We start from the raw sequence: 14,759 nt of genomic DNA, 5'->3' as shown, positions 1-14,759 counted from the left end.
GTAAAGTTAACCAAGATTAAAACAAACAAACAAACCCCCAAGACACCCCAAGCCAAAATACAAAGGCAATTTTTTCCAGTTTCTGATGAGTCAAATAAAAGGGTTATGTAGTTAAGGCCCTTTTTTTTTTTTTAATCAATTAGTCAACAGCACACAAAGAAGAAATATGGCTAGGATCATTATCAATCTGAACAACTAAGCATCCTATTTTCATCATAATCAACTGCGGGTGAGCTTCAGCCGAAGTTTAGGGTAAGGCTTTAGTATTCTGCCACCATGCCTAATCTTGACAAGGCCACTGTCTGGCATTGTCTATTAAAAAAGAGAAATAACCCGCCCCGCCCAAGGTAGAGTCATGATATAAAGATGAAACTAATATGCTTTCATTCCTATAGTCTTCTTTTTCAGGTGCTTGGCTGGTACGTTTTGGTCACGTGCCAAAACTCAAACTAATTGCCAATTTGGGCTTGGGGAAAGAAAAAAAAAACAACTTTTTTTTGGTAAAATTGAGAGGTAACTAAATGTTTTCTGCAGTATGAGAATGTGAATCACCTACTAAGATTATTTGGGCATAATGGGTACATATATACTAACTTTCTGACAGTTAAGCTGGCTTAATTTTTGAAAACTAATTTAACTTTCAGAGTGTACTTACACGGAGCAGAGTCGGCTTAAATGTGACTGCGGTGAAGCACCTTTGGGGTGCTCGCCATGTGGCAGAGGCTGTAAAAGGCTGGGGCAGAGCCCAGCAGAGAAGTCAGCCTAGGGAACTCCCTAGGCTGAACCAGAGTTCATTCAAAGGGGAAGGTGGTATGGCTGAGCACCCTTGAGGGTGCTCGCTATTTGGGGGCTCCCACAGGCTCCAGTGGGAGCCTGCTTTGGAGCAGCATCAGGGGAAACCCCCTAGATACTTTAAAGGGAGAAGGTATGTGGCAGGACACTGTTGGTGCCTGCCACTTTACGACCAAAGCTAAGCAGCCAGCAGGTGCTTGATTAAGGCAGTCATTTTAGATCTCCGGCTGCTTATATAAACTGCACCCTGATGGGGGTGGGTGGCCTGGTGGGGCTCTCAGTGCTGCAGGAGCCCTCAGGAAATGCCAAGCCAGTTATCACCTAGGTGAAAGGCAGGTCGGGGTCCCTTAACCCCTAGAACCGGGTGGGTCTGGTAACACCAGAGGTAGTCAGGGCCAAGCATGGCTATGGCCACCTGAGCCCTCTTGGGTGCAAGACCCCGAGGAGGGAGAGTGGGGGCTAGCCATGGCTGAGGCCACCTGAGGCCTGTAGGGTGCAAGACCCAGAGGAAAGGTAGTTGGGGTCAGGCATGATTATGACCACCTGAGCCCACTGGGGGGGAAGCCCATGGCCCTGAGTGAAGGGGGCGGTGTGGAGCCCCGAGTGAAGGGGGCAGAGATGAGTAGCCCCAAGCGAGGGGATGGTGTGGAGCCCCAGGTGAAGGGGTGGTGTGGAGCCCCAAGTGAGGGGAGTAGGCCCAGGTAGGTCTTCAGATGCCTGAGGCTGAAGTTTGGGCTAGAGGCAGAGTAGAGGGGGCTCAGCCCAAGAGAGAGGGGCGAGTCCTGACCCCGGTAAGTCCTCCACTGCTGGGAGGCCAAGTGTGGGTCAAAAATAAGATCTGAAGTAGCACCATGACCTGCTGCTCGAGGTGGGGAGTGAGAGTCCCTGTGAGACCCTGGAGCACTAGTTGTGGTATGAGGTACCCCAGCTCCCACATCCAGGAAGGTGGACCCAAGAGAGAGAGTGGAGCTAGTGAGAGAGGCCGGAGGTAGAGTAGCCCCTTGACTGGTCAATGCTGGGGCCAGGACCAGGAAGGTCAAAAGGGCCACAGGCCCACTGCGAGGCATGCCCAGAGCTGAGGGCCTGGGGTCCCACCTAGCCTGGGAGGTGAGGCCGAGGTCTGTGTGGCTAAAGGTCCCGGAGGGACCACACCCAAGAAGGGAGATAGCTACAGGGAGCTTGGCAGCCCAAATAATGGCGTAGGCGGCTGCCTGAGCGGAGGGATCGAAGCAGGGTCCTGACAGAAGGATTCTGGAGCCCAGTGTGGGGCTGGTGTGACTAACAGCTGGTTGCCTTCAAGGTGTATTATCTTGAGCCACATTAGTTGACTTAGTTCACAAGAAGGCTGCTACCCGTGTCATGGAGCTGTATGTGTGTATGCTCTGATGAGACTTAATTTAAGTCAACTTAGTTAAGTAGCTTTATTTTAAAATCGGCTTAGTATAAGTGTATGCACCCAATCTTACCTACTCGCCTATGCGCCCAATCCGTACCTACCACTACAGACACTGGTGGCACCTTGGCTTCCTATTTTCTGTCTGTGGTAGTTTAGTTTCTGATGGACTACAATGTTTTAGAATACCGTATTTTTTCACATACAAACACCGCCCAAATAAGATGCACACCTCATTTTCAGAAGGCAGAATGTATATTAAAAAAAAGAAGAAAAAGATTTCTTCAGAGTCCTGGCTGACTGGGCAACAGAGTGAATTTTCATGGGAACAGTGTCCAGGAAGTGTGACATCCCAGAAGACAGTCTAAGTGAGGCAGGAGGAACTTCCTACCACACCAGGAAATTCCTGCTGCATCACCCAGACTATTTTCTGGGATGCCATCATTCCTGGACACTCAAGGTAAGTCTTCCTGAGAACATAATGTCACACAAAGTTAGGTCGCAGACCCTCGCAAGGGCAGTAACAAGACTGTTAGTTCTTCACTGGAAGTAGTTCTTTATATAAGTTTCTGTAAATTAAGCATTGTTCCAAGAGACAGTGTTCAGCCAATATCTATGGCTATGAGAGGGTTAGCACAGAACTTCAACTTGGTAAGCCAGATAAGCACTAGCCATCTTGGTAGCTGTATAGGATGCACATGGTCTTCAGGCATACTTCTTTTCAACCAAGGAAAAGATCTTCCCTGCTTAATATATGCACCCTAATTTTGGGTGTCTGATTTTGAAGGGGGGAAGGAAATGGGGAAGAGGTGCATGCCATACGTGGAAAGCTATAGTAGTCTAAGTTACTGGCCTCATTAGAGAACTTCAGATATGCAGGACGTTGGACTTGATCAAATGGTCCCTCTGGGCTCAACTCTGAAACCTTGACCCGAGCGTATTCTTTTGCTCAAGAATTCTAATTTTTTAGCAGCAGTAAGTCCCATTTGGTTTAAAAGTCAACTTTAGACTCAGTTCAGCAAGATTATGATATCTGTGGCAAACAACCCAAGAACACATTTTGAAAGCAAAAGGTTGACAAAAATGTAACTTCAGATATAGATAAGCTTTGATTACTATTATAATGAACCTAAGTAAACCTTTGAAAGACAAATGAGAAGGGGCAGCTGGGAACTAAGACCTAGAAATACACTCTAAATTTTTTGGAATGTGACAGATTAGATAAACTAGAATTATCAATTTATATTGAGGCCAGCTAATCTATTCTTTACTAGCAATGTTCAATTTCACCAGTAAATGAAAGGTCGACTGAAGATTTCTAGCTATTCATGACTTTTTGAACACCGGAAACAGAAAGTATTTTTCAGAGATGTGGATTAAAGGCAATAATAATAAATATTGTACAATACTTACCTGAGGAATCACAATGTCAGCTAATGCCTTTGAAAGCCTGTATAATTCCATTGTGTTTTCTAACTTTAAGGAACCATTATGCTGGACATCATATTTTATACAGTCATAAATATCAGGGATTTTGCTGATATCATATCTTCCATTCTTTGTTTTAAAGTCCTTTTCCAACTTGGACCACCTACGCAGCATTAGTTCTAGTGTTTCACTATGGTAGAGCTGAATATCTAGACAGATGAATATTTGTATTTTAGTGCTTAAAGTTTAAATCAGTTAAAAGCTAAGTGATTAAAGTATTACTGTGATTACAACTTCAAAATTAACCTCAAAGATAAAAGAAATATTAGTTTACTCCAGGTGACAGTCAATTAGGATAAAATAATTGAAAGCCTGGGAATACTATTACAAAAGGTATACTCAAACATTAATCTGAAAGAATCTAAAAAAGGGAATAAGTATGTATATAGGTAGTTCTGCTGCTACCTGCACAGCTATACCAGCAGAATCAAGACATGCCCTCAAGAGTATCATCAGCTTGTCAGGCAGACTTACAGTGGTTAGAACAGGAGAATTCACTAAATTGCAGACCGTGACAAATCAAGAATTGCTCAGGGACTTAGTTTAAAATTAGATGCATTTTTTTCCTGAAGACAAGGAGTCATGCCCCATTTCTCTCTCACTCCTGTAACAATCCAAGACCAGAAGCTAGAGATAGAGGGAGCCAGGACACTGCCAAGAAAAAGAACGTATACTCCCTGGGGCACGGCAAGAATTTGGAAGAAAACAGACGCAGGAAAACATCAATATTAACTATCAATTCAAGTCCTACAGAACTGTAGCCATTAAATGCTGTTTTAATGGTTTACAATGTATAGAGGACAATTTGTACACAATGGGCAGGTCTACACATGTGCATTTACTGTGCAGTAACCAAAATTACTGTGCAGTACAGATGCACATCTACACATGCATGCCCCTACTGCACAGTAAATATGGCAATTTATGCTGACTTGAGTGGAAATTTGATACCTGCATCATGAAGATATCAAAATTTATGCCTGATTAGTTACTGCATAGTAACACATATGTAGACACTTTATTGTACAGTAACACTATGCGTGTGTGGACTGACTTGGGACTAAAGTCAGTCCACACACAACGTTAATATGCTTTAGCACCTGCACGTATAGATACTTACTCCACTTACTGTGCAGTAAATTTAAGCCAGCATAAATGCATGTGTAGACATGCCCAGTGAGATCTTTCACTGCTTTTGAACTAACAAAAATCTTCAGCGAAGATACTAATATTCAGAAGTCAGCCTTCACTCAGATTTATAGCAGTCTATTTTTCCTGCCCTTCTCTGATCTGAGATCTACAGGCATTCCAGTCCTTGCATTATTCTTAAAAATATTTGAGTAGTCAACTGCTTTAGTTTCTAGCAAAAACACCAGACATAACTGTTAACTGTAATGTCACCACAGGTTGTTTTTTTGTTAAACTTGTTGCTAATTTTAACGAGTAAAATCTCTATTCTACAACTATACACTCATGGTCAATTTATATGAACTCCCAAATTATTAGATATGAGCAGATTTAGATTAGACATTAAGAAAAAAATTCTTTATGGTGAGGGCTGCCAAAGTCTAGAATAGGCTTCCAAGGGAGGTGGTACTCTCCCCTATCCTGGAGCTCTTTAAGAGGAGACTAGACAAGCACCTAGATGGGGGTCATCTGACCACAGTGCTCTTTCCTGCCCAGGGCATGAGGTTGGACTCAATGACTTACTAAGGTCCCTTCTGACCCTAAAAATCTATGAAATATGAAGAGCAAGCCTAACAAAGAAAGGTTGCATGTCTCATGCCTGTGCAAAGCTAGTAGTTTAAAATGGATAAAGTAAAATCTAAAAATATTTTTGTTACCTGCAGACTTGGGATCTTCCATTCGCTGCCTGATTTGAGAGGTCAAGCTTTGGATCAAGGAATATACCTTGTCACATGTCTTCACAGGATTTTTTATCACTTGCATTGACTTTATCAGAGAGATGCTTCCAGATGGATTAAGCTGCAATTTGACATAACAACATTGTATTTTATTATCATTTTTGTCCATTAGGAGACTATTAATCAGGGACGTATCCTCTGACATCACTAAATCAATGACAGTTGATGTCAGAGAAGACAATGACAAGGGATGGATCACTTCAGGCATGGCCTGTTCTTATACTCTCCCACTGATGTAGTGGTGTCCAGCCTTCTTGCCCTGCAGGCTGGATGAGTGGTATGGATTCAGCCTGCAGGCCTGATCAAGCTGCCCTCACACCCTGATCCAGCCACACTATCTGATCTGCAGGACTGGATATTTGGCAGTAGGGGAGAGGCAATTAACACTGCCACCACTCCCCTGCCACAAAATTTCCAGACCTTTGAGGTGTCCAGCCAGCTGAATGATGTAGCTCCATGGGCCAGATCTGACCCACAGACCAAGGGTTGAGCACCCATATTCTAAAAGCATCTACTTTTGCCTCTGTCAAAACAGGACAATAGGCTGGGGGACAATCAACTTGTTTTATTTTGTAGCAAGCCTATGTAATCTACATTCTATTACACTGTTTTAGGGCTGGTATGGAGAGTGATTTGTGTTTGTTGATTAGAGGGCAGAGGGTATTTTGGATATCTTCACATTCCCAGAACCAGACTGATTCTATAACAAACACATTACTGTCACATGTTTGATAGGTATGTGGAATACCACAGAGTGCATATGGTTAAAGTCATTAAAGAAACATACATACACATTGTATGCATGTACATACTAAAGCAAATAAACATACTAAAACAGATGAACATTACTTCTTCATTTAAGGAATAGGCTGAAATTTTTTCCAGGACAATAAAGCATGTATACTGATTAGCTCAAATTTATAAGTATTCCAGGTTTGTTACAACCTCCTTATTAAAATTTGTTACAGAAGTGTACAAGGGAGTCCACCCCTCCCAATCCTCAACCCCACCCTGAGATGAATACCTATTGTCTTCATCCAAGTATTAGAATATAAGTCTGCTGACTTATTTTAACAGAATGTTATTCATGTAATATATTCTAACCTTTTCATAGTCTTCAGGAGTAAATTCTCTGTCTCGCTGGAGTATTTCATGGAGCCTTGCCTTAACACGATGTTGGCAGCTACTTAAAGAATCACTGTCACTGTCCAATAGACCATTCATATTAGCACTTTTTACCATTTGGACAAGAATAGGAGTCAGTTCTCCCTCTAAAGCTAGTAGTCCCTGGAGAAAACATGACAGTCACCAGACAGTAAACAATGATCAAAAAGGATGCCCTGAAATGTTGACCAAATAATGTTAGTGTAAACTAGAGACTGTTCAAATAACTTGCCAATATCTGAAATACTACCCTCAAACCTTATACATTCCATGAAGCTTGTACGTAACTCTCTATTTTGTTCCCTTTTCCACATTAGGCTTCCTGGTAGAGATTAGAAGCATAGGGGGAGAAACAAACGTGTTTAGTATAAAGATGTCTTAAGGATTGTGAAATTATTTCATAGACATTAGGACTGGAAGGGACTTGGCGAGATCATTGGGTCCAGCCCCCTGCCCAAAGGGCAGGAAGTCAGCTGGGGTCAGATGACTCAAGCAAGATAACCATCCAAACACTTTCTGAACATGTCCAGAGTAGGTGCTTGTACCACTTCTGGAGGGAGTCCATTCCAGACTCTGGAGACTCAGACAGTAAACAAGTTTTTCCTTATGTCCAGTCTACTTATGTCTTACTGAGCGGTGACTTACTGAGAAGGGTGAAATGCTTTTCAGTGACTGCAAAACAGAAGTATGCACTACTGACATCCACACCATTCCTATTCTGATGATTGGATAGCTTCTAACATAAGGGATGAGAACTTGCTCTTTCCAGGAGTCATAAGTTCACCCTAAACACACTTAATCTTTTATTTAGTGGGTTGTACTGAAGCCATATATTATCCCCAATCTCCTAATGAACATAAACAAGGGTTTTACCAATAGCTTCATGTTGAAAAGTTTCCCACAGTACCTTTGCAAAAGCTGCTGCAGTCATCTGAACTCGTCCCTCATCAGAAGCATATATTTTGAGATCATGTCGATACGTACTATGTAATCTAAGTAAACCACATCCAGGAAATCCAGCATAATCCCCTACCAAAAAAACATTCTTCTTAGACTCTCATTCTATACTTGTTCATTTTTGAAAAAGTCTAATTTATGACATACAGTGCAGGCAAATTACCTTGTCCACCGGGGTACATGCACCTGAAAGCTCTTCCAAGCTCCTCGGCTTGAACCCTGCCTGCAGGGGTCAATTCTCCTCCCCATTTTAGAACTAGCAGTAGGGAAGGCTCATTTCTTTTGCTATCTAATCAAATGCAGAAAGAAGTTAGAAGCAACAGGCCAACAAATCCAAACATCTATTTAAGGGCAAATGAAGTATTCAGTCCTGTGCATCTCATTTAAGAGCTATTCTATCTCTAGAGTTATATTGCTTTGAAAAAAAACCCAAGCATAATTCAACCAAACACTGAAACAAAGCATAACTCGGATACTTTAAGAAAGCAAACAAAACTCTTCTTACAGAGAAAACAAATAGGTAAGAAATCTCAAATTTTAAATATATTAAGAATCAGCAAGTTGATGTTTTGTGCATTAACTACTTATAAATACCCATAAACAAAATTTTAAGGGTTTTAGAAACTCATGAAAAAAACAGGTGGTGGTAGTACATGGAAAAATGTAAAGTTTTCGAAAAGATATTTCTGATGCATAGTTTATAAAATTTCTTCCCTATATATTTTCTGCTACTCACGAAACCACGTTAAAATGTAAATTACAGCTATAATTATAGCAACTCAGCAACCTGAGATCGCTACTCATGGTATCACTACAAAAACACTGATGTAAGGCAATATGGTGCTTATTTGCCCACAACACAAATGTTAATTTACATACAGTATTCATTCCGTTTTGCTTACCACCATGTACTCTCGAGTTAATATATAAGCATACTACATACTATGTGTAAGTGATTATGTGTCAATGATATTGTACCTTCTTCTTCACTAGAAGTTTTTGGGCAACCATGAGGGAGATACGTTAACTGGACTTTGCGATTTATGCCAGAAAAATGTCCGTACCTAAAGTGGAAGAAAAAAGCATGCTAAGATGCACGAAGACTGTCAAGTGCGTACTCCATTTTACCACACTCCTCCATCACTTTGACATACACTAAATCCAAGAATCTGTCCTGTCTGTTGTGTTTAACCTGTTCTCCTAGACAAGATTCAATAAAAAGTTTAAAATGGCCATCAACATGTAACAGTAATTATACATTACACCTTCTTACTGCACTGCCCAAGAAATTAATTGTGGGGTTTGGACCTAGAACAGGAAGACCCCTATACTTCTTGTTGATGCTTAATTTATTCTATCCACCCTTTGGTGTTTTTGTTTTTTTTAAATATCAGTTTCAGCAGTAAGTGGCAATGAGAAACTACCATAAGTTAAAGACATGAGATATTAAGACGTTCTCAGGTTATGATGAATTTTCACATTAGATGAGAATTACCAAGAACAAGATCTTTTATTTATTATACTCTATACAATTTGCTATATATAAACAGAACACAACATCAATTCTATTTACTGTATTACAGAAGCTTCTCTAGGTTCCACCTGTATCTAGCACAATGGTATTCTAATCACTACATAAGACGAGACAGTCTTTGCTTCAAAAAGCTTACTCTCCAGCTGGACATGACTAATAAATCTTTAGAACAAAGAAAGTCTTCTCCTTATAAGAAGAGAAATGAAAGATAGCACAGATTAAGTACTCCAAATCATCCACAAAACTAGGACAGAGAGAGGAATTAACCCAGCTCTCCTCAGTACCATCCAATTTCTTAAATCACAAGATTATCCTTTTACTCAATACATTAAAAAACAAGGATTAAGCCCTTGGCTTGCTTGACATTATAATCTAAAGATTATTCACATTTTGATAATGAAAGAGATCAAAACAATCATTTCAGTACTGATGTGAGGCCAACAGATGCACTTACATCTCCAACACAGTTTTCAGCTGTTCTAGTTTTGCCTTGCTTTCTTCAATTTCAGAGTCATTGTTTTGTCCAAGTTCTATTAGAAGCTGTCTTGCTATATCAAGCACTTCCTAACAGAGAAAGCAAAATAAAACAAAAAAGTATATGAACAAATTCTTATATTTATCGGACTGTTGAAGAACTTAAACAACAACAACAACAAACTTGCCTGCAACTGTTTTGGTTTTTTCAGTTTTAATTTTCCAGACTTATATCCATCACATTTTTCAAAGAGATCAAAAAACCTTTAGGAGAAAGCATAACTAATTTAAAACACATCAACTATAATGCTAGATATTAATACACTTTATGTCAATAAACAGATTCTCACATTTAAACAAAAAAAAAGGAAGGGAGGCTGGAACTAAATCCCTAAATCAGAAAGCATCTGAACTATGGAGAAAGTTTGTTCAGATGTTAGTGTCACAGGTCTGTCTCTGCTCACTTTAGTCTCATGCCATTAGCCAATGGCTTAAAGTTTTCCTGCTATTTAGCTAAGACTGGAAACTAAACAAAAGGATATGAAGAATCCTCAGAAATGACCGTATCTAGTCTCAATTTTCAGACAAACAAGAAACAAAAGAACACTGAAGAGAAAGCCAAAGGCTACTAACTATACAATATTGATCATAGCACTCTAAAGAATTAAGGCATATATGCTCTTTATGATGTGATGGCACAATCCAGTCCTAAAACAATAATTATAATTGCAGTGATACCTACTGATGGATCAGGGTCACACTGTACAAACACATTAGAAAAAGATGGAGAGTAAGCATTAATGGGGTCAACAAAGTAAGTAACCTAGAGACAAAAAGGACAAAAATTGGCAGAGGATGGGAACATCTCTCATGAAGAGCTCTGAATGCAAAGACTAACAGTTTGTGAAAGTGATATAGGGAAAACCAAAGAAAGAGTGGTAACAGAGAGGCAAAGAGGAGACATGATCAAAGTAGTGAAAAAGGCATATTATCTTTGCCTCAACATTTTGAACAAGATAAAAAAATGCATCTATCAAGGCAGGAGTGAAGGTGGTTACATTAGCAGGAAACACAAGTTGAAGGAGGCCTTGAAAGAAAGATTTAACTATGTAGGCAGAGGAAGGGACATATCAGAGAGCAGAGGCAAGTTTAAACAAAAGCTTGAACCTAGCACATGCACAATCACCACTAAATTAGTTCAACTGAACATGCACCTGTACCCTAACTACCAAATTTCCTTTACCAAAATGAGACTTACTTCTGATGTTTAACTTCCATTTTCATTTTTTGTTTTGGTGTTCGGTCCCCGTGACGTATTACAGCTATAACACATCTAAGTTCCATCCTGAAAAGAAACAAGTTACATTTCACAGTTCCGTGCAGCTGCAGGGTTTCTAGTATTATTAAAATGTGCAGTTCAGTTAAAATTATATATCACATGTTATTGAAATGACTGTAAGAACAGAAAAGTTACCTGAAAATGATGTCAAGTGAGGCAGTAAACTATAAGTAAGTTTTAGGACTCTGCTAACTACAGAGTATCTACAGCAAGCAGTTTTGCCAAAAAACGTTGATTTTGAGATTTATTTAGTCAACAAGTATGTTTGTTTGAAGTGTGTTAAGCAGGTACTAGATAATATTTAGCAATGAAAGAAGCCATGTGTAGAAGAGACTACACTTTAAAAACCTGCTGTTCTATACTCAGCTTTACTATGGGTCAGAAACTTCAATAGCTGGATTACCAACTGTAATTCATTTCTTGGTTTCATCACTCAAAATAAGTTTTCAGAGTCAACTGGACATACCTTGTGAAGAGAGAAAAAAAATCACACAAAAGTTATAAAAGCTTTTTACACAATTCAGGCAGAGTTAGTTTTCTCTTACATTGTTCCAGAGGTAGTTGGCACAATAGGGATATCTTCTGCTTCTAAAGGTATTGACCATGGGATTTGAAACTGGGGAGCAAGTTCTCTCATTATGATATTTCTAAAGGACAAACAAGAAAACTAAATTGCAGTATTGCAATACTTCAGGCTCAAGCAGCACATATTATTAGCTCCTTAAAAAATAAATCATTTCCAATTGACTGCTGATCAGACAAACACTGAGTACTGATGGGTTTCTATAGGTATTTTATTCATTTTTCAAATGTTTAATCACTAATGCTATCAAAGACTTGGATACTTGAACATACAGTCTACAAAGACAATTTTGCACTATCTGAATTAGACAATGACCTGATGAAACATGTATTCTTGGTATGCAGATATGATGAAAGAGTCTAAGTAGGCTAAATTCTAGTCTTGGCAGTTCTGGTGGGAAACATTTGGAGGGGAGCATATATTGATGCAAATATTTCCTGTAAATATTTTTGTAAGTAGTACACCTACATGCCCTTTTCACCCCAGGGGTGAATGCAGTCTAGAAGGCTGCAGAGACTGCCCTCTGATTGGTTCCCCATGACATTATGTTTAGTGTTTATGGGTGGCTGTTAGTTCCTGTGCCGAATTCTTTTTGTAACAGGTTTTGTTGCAAGTTTGGCTGGCTGGCCTGAGAGAAAAAAAGAAAAAAGAAAGAGTGGCGATTGGGACAAACCCCATGGCCAGGAAGATGGCTGCCTTTACAGCCAATACAGTTCTCCCTGCCTGGCAGAAGTCAGGACTGCCCCCACCCTGCCCCGTGCCCTCTGCCAGCCCTTAGAGCTCCCTCTGGTTGCTGCACAGGGGCAGAGAGGGGCAGGAGCAGCCCTGGACTGGGCTGCTCCTGTCAGATGCAATTTGCTCCCAATGGGGGCACACATGTAGCCATGCGCCCGGCAGCACATTAATGAGCCTGAATTTTCTGCTCAGAAAATTCAGGTTCATTAACTGTATATGTAGATGCGCCCACTGTGCATCATAGAAAAGGAAATTCTAAACTGGTTCACAACATTTCTGAATGATTATAAAACGTGTTAAATTTGTTTAATAACAAGGAAAAATGGCAAGAACAAAAAAGAGACAATGTAGTTAAATGCTCTTCCTATAAAACAGAAAAAGGTAGAGAGAAACTTAGGGTATCACTGGACAGCGCATTAGAAATGTTGAAGTTGGTCACCCAGCTTCGAGAAGGCATCAAGCAGATGGTGCAAAGATTACAACACAAGGATCAACCCCTCAATTTGTGTGTAGATCTTCATGGTTAAACCTTCACAAGGCTGGCTAATGAAAATGCAATGGTATTCATAACATGCACAACAATAGGGGATTCAGGCTCAAAAGTAAGTTATTAGACTGTTAAAAGGCTAGAGCAGGATTGTTCAGCATTTAAGTGGCTGGGGACCACACACTCCATAGCCAACCCCAGCACTTCCCCTCCTCACTGCGGGGCTCTCAAAATTGTTTGCCAATTATATAATTTAGCTATTACAATTTTTTAGATTATGGAAAAATTTTAAACTGAAAGCTCTTAACAGTGTAGCTCATACCTAGTTTAACTCATCTGCAAAACTAAGGAAAAGTATACATGGATCTTCAGAAATTTTTTCCACCAACTTTAAGGAATAAGTGATTTACAGCAAATGATCCTAAAGTCGATGCTATCTAGGATTTCAGTTGAACCAGGAACTATTTCTCTCACTTCAGGACTGGTGCCAGATCACTCAGCAGTGAGCTTTTTGCACTGTACCAACCATGTAATCTGGCTGTAAAGCCAGCTTAACTAGCCAACAGAAGATCAATCTAGTTTAAGAAAGATGCTTCACTGACATAGTCAGATTTCTTTCTCTGTATAATTTCTTATTATCCTTCTCTGCTACCAGGATAGCAGATAAAAGGAGAATAGTCAGGAGGATTCAGTTCCAATCCTGGGCTAGATTCTCAGCCCTTTGGAGGCATCTGAGAATTCAAAAGTCAAAAACATATCTAGATATTTTCTGAAAGCTGCTTCAACACAAAAATAAAAACAAGAATATAAAATAAATAACTAGGACATTTTTATCAAACAGCTTTATAAGCACATACATCAAACGTTAGAGCAATGTACCATGCAATTTCATTTTTTCCTCAAAGAAGTTATGCATGGAAGCATATTGGTAACAACTGGATAGTGATATTGCCAACAAACAAAATGTTTTATTGCATTATCCCACGCAGGAGAAGATATTTGAAGAACAACCTTGCCTTCACAAATCAAACAATATTTCTCTCAATTGCTGAAATTTACAGACAGATACCCGATGTATGTAAACGCCAGATGCCTTGTCTGTCATGAGCACACACACATTTAATATGCAGACACATTACAGAAAATAGGCACATATGTGCTCAGTCAGGCTTGTCTACATAAAAAACCCCAAAAAAACAGGTCTAGTCATAAGAACAAAACGCCCCTTTTAATATAGTTATTCCATTTATTTCAATGTATTTATTCATACAATGCTTGTACCAGAGTCAGTGCATTTATTTCAAGGAGACTTGGGGAGAAAAAGGAAGCAGGGAAATGTAACTATAATTTAACATAATGTCCAAAATAATTAACTCTTACCCAAGTATCTTAGCACAATCATCATAATATTTCATGGAGTTCTTTACAAAACTGAAGCCATTCACGTCACAGACATAGGATTGTCCATTAGCACGCAACAAATCAAAGCCACAAACTGTTTGCTGTTAAGAATAAACAGTTAAAAGTACAGATTATTTCCATTCCAGTTAATGGGCATATGTCCAGGCTCTGATTTGCATGTCTTAAAACGTTGTTTTAGTATTGCTCTGATCTGAAAACATGAAACAAACAATAGTCTTTGTGCCTACTGTCCGTCTTCCAGTGACTCCTTATTAAATTAGCTTGATTTATACATACAATGCTTTCTTATTAGCTTGATGTGCAAGGATGGGTTCCTATTTCCTTACATATTCCTAGCTAAAGGAATTCTTCAAGCCAAATGCTGCCTTTAGTTGCAACCCAGATTTAACTGGAAGAATTACTTTATCTGTTAGTGCTGAAAGGCAAGGAAAGAACTCTCTCTGCCTTTCTGAATAGCTAGAAGTTA

At 39.7% G+C, this 14,759-nt stretch overlaps 1 protein-coding gene across 1 annotated transcript in view; it reads right to left on the bottom strand.

The window, feature by feature from the left end:
• PPIP5K2 (diphosphoinositol pentakisphosphate kinase 2) overlaps positions 1 to 14,759 on the bottom strand; it is an 83,998-nt gene that overhangs the window by 26,557 nt on the left and 42,682 nt on the right. Inside the window, exons 10-20 of the mRNA XM_090038349.1 lie at positions 14,252 to 14,373; positions 11,612 to 11,713; positions 10,986 to 11,072; positions 9,916 to 9,991; positions 9,708 to 9,817; positions 8,698 to 8,783; positions 7,883 to 8,008; positions 7,670 to 7,791; positions 6,703 to 6,885; positions 5,518 to 5,659; positions 3,599 to 3,822 (exon numbers count right to left, since the gene is read on the bottom strand). Of these exons, the coding sequence (XP_089894475.1) occupies positions 3,599 to 3,822; positions 5,518 to 5,659; positions 6,703 to 6,885; positions 7,670 to 7,791; positions 7,883 to 8,008; positions 8,698 to 8,783; positions 9,708 to 9,817; positions 9,916 to 9,991; positions 10,986 to 11,072; positions 11,612 to 11,713; positions 14,252 to 14,373 (1,380 nt within the window). The remainder of the gene's footprint in view (positions 1 to 3,598; positions 3,823 to 5,517; positions 5,660 to 6,702; positions 6,886 to 7,669; positions 7,792 to 7,882; positions 8,009 to 8,697; positions 8,784 to 9,707; positions 9,818 to 9,915; positions 9,992 to 10,985; positions 11,073 to 11,611; positions 11,714 to 14,251; positions 14,374 to 14,759) is intronic.

Source organism: Crocodylus siamensis, chromosome 3 (genome assembly GCF_052110815.1).
Source record: "Crocodylus siamensis isolate JL-2025a chromosome 3, ASM5211081v1, whole genome shotgun sequence".
In the NCBI taxonomy this organism is placed as follows: Eukaryota; Metazoa; Chordata; order Crocodylia; family Crocodylidae; genus Crocodylus; species Crocodylus siamensis.
The sequence above is the reverse complement of the archived record's forward strand: the minus strand, read 5'-3'. Positions and strand labels throughout refer to the sequence as shown.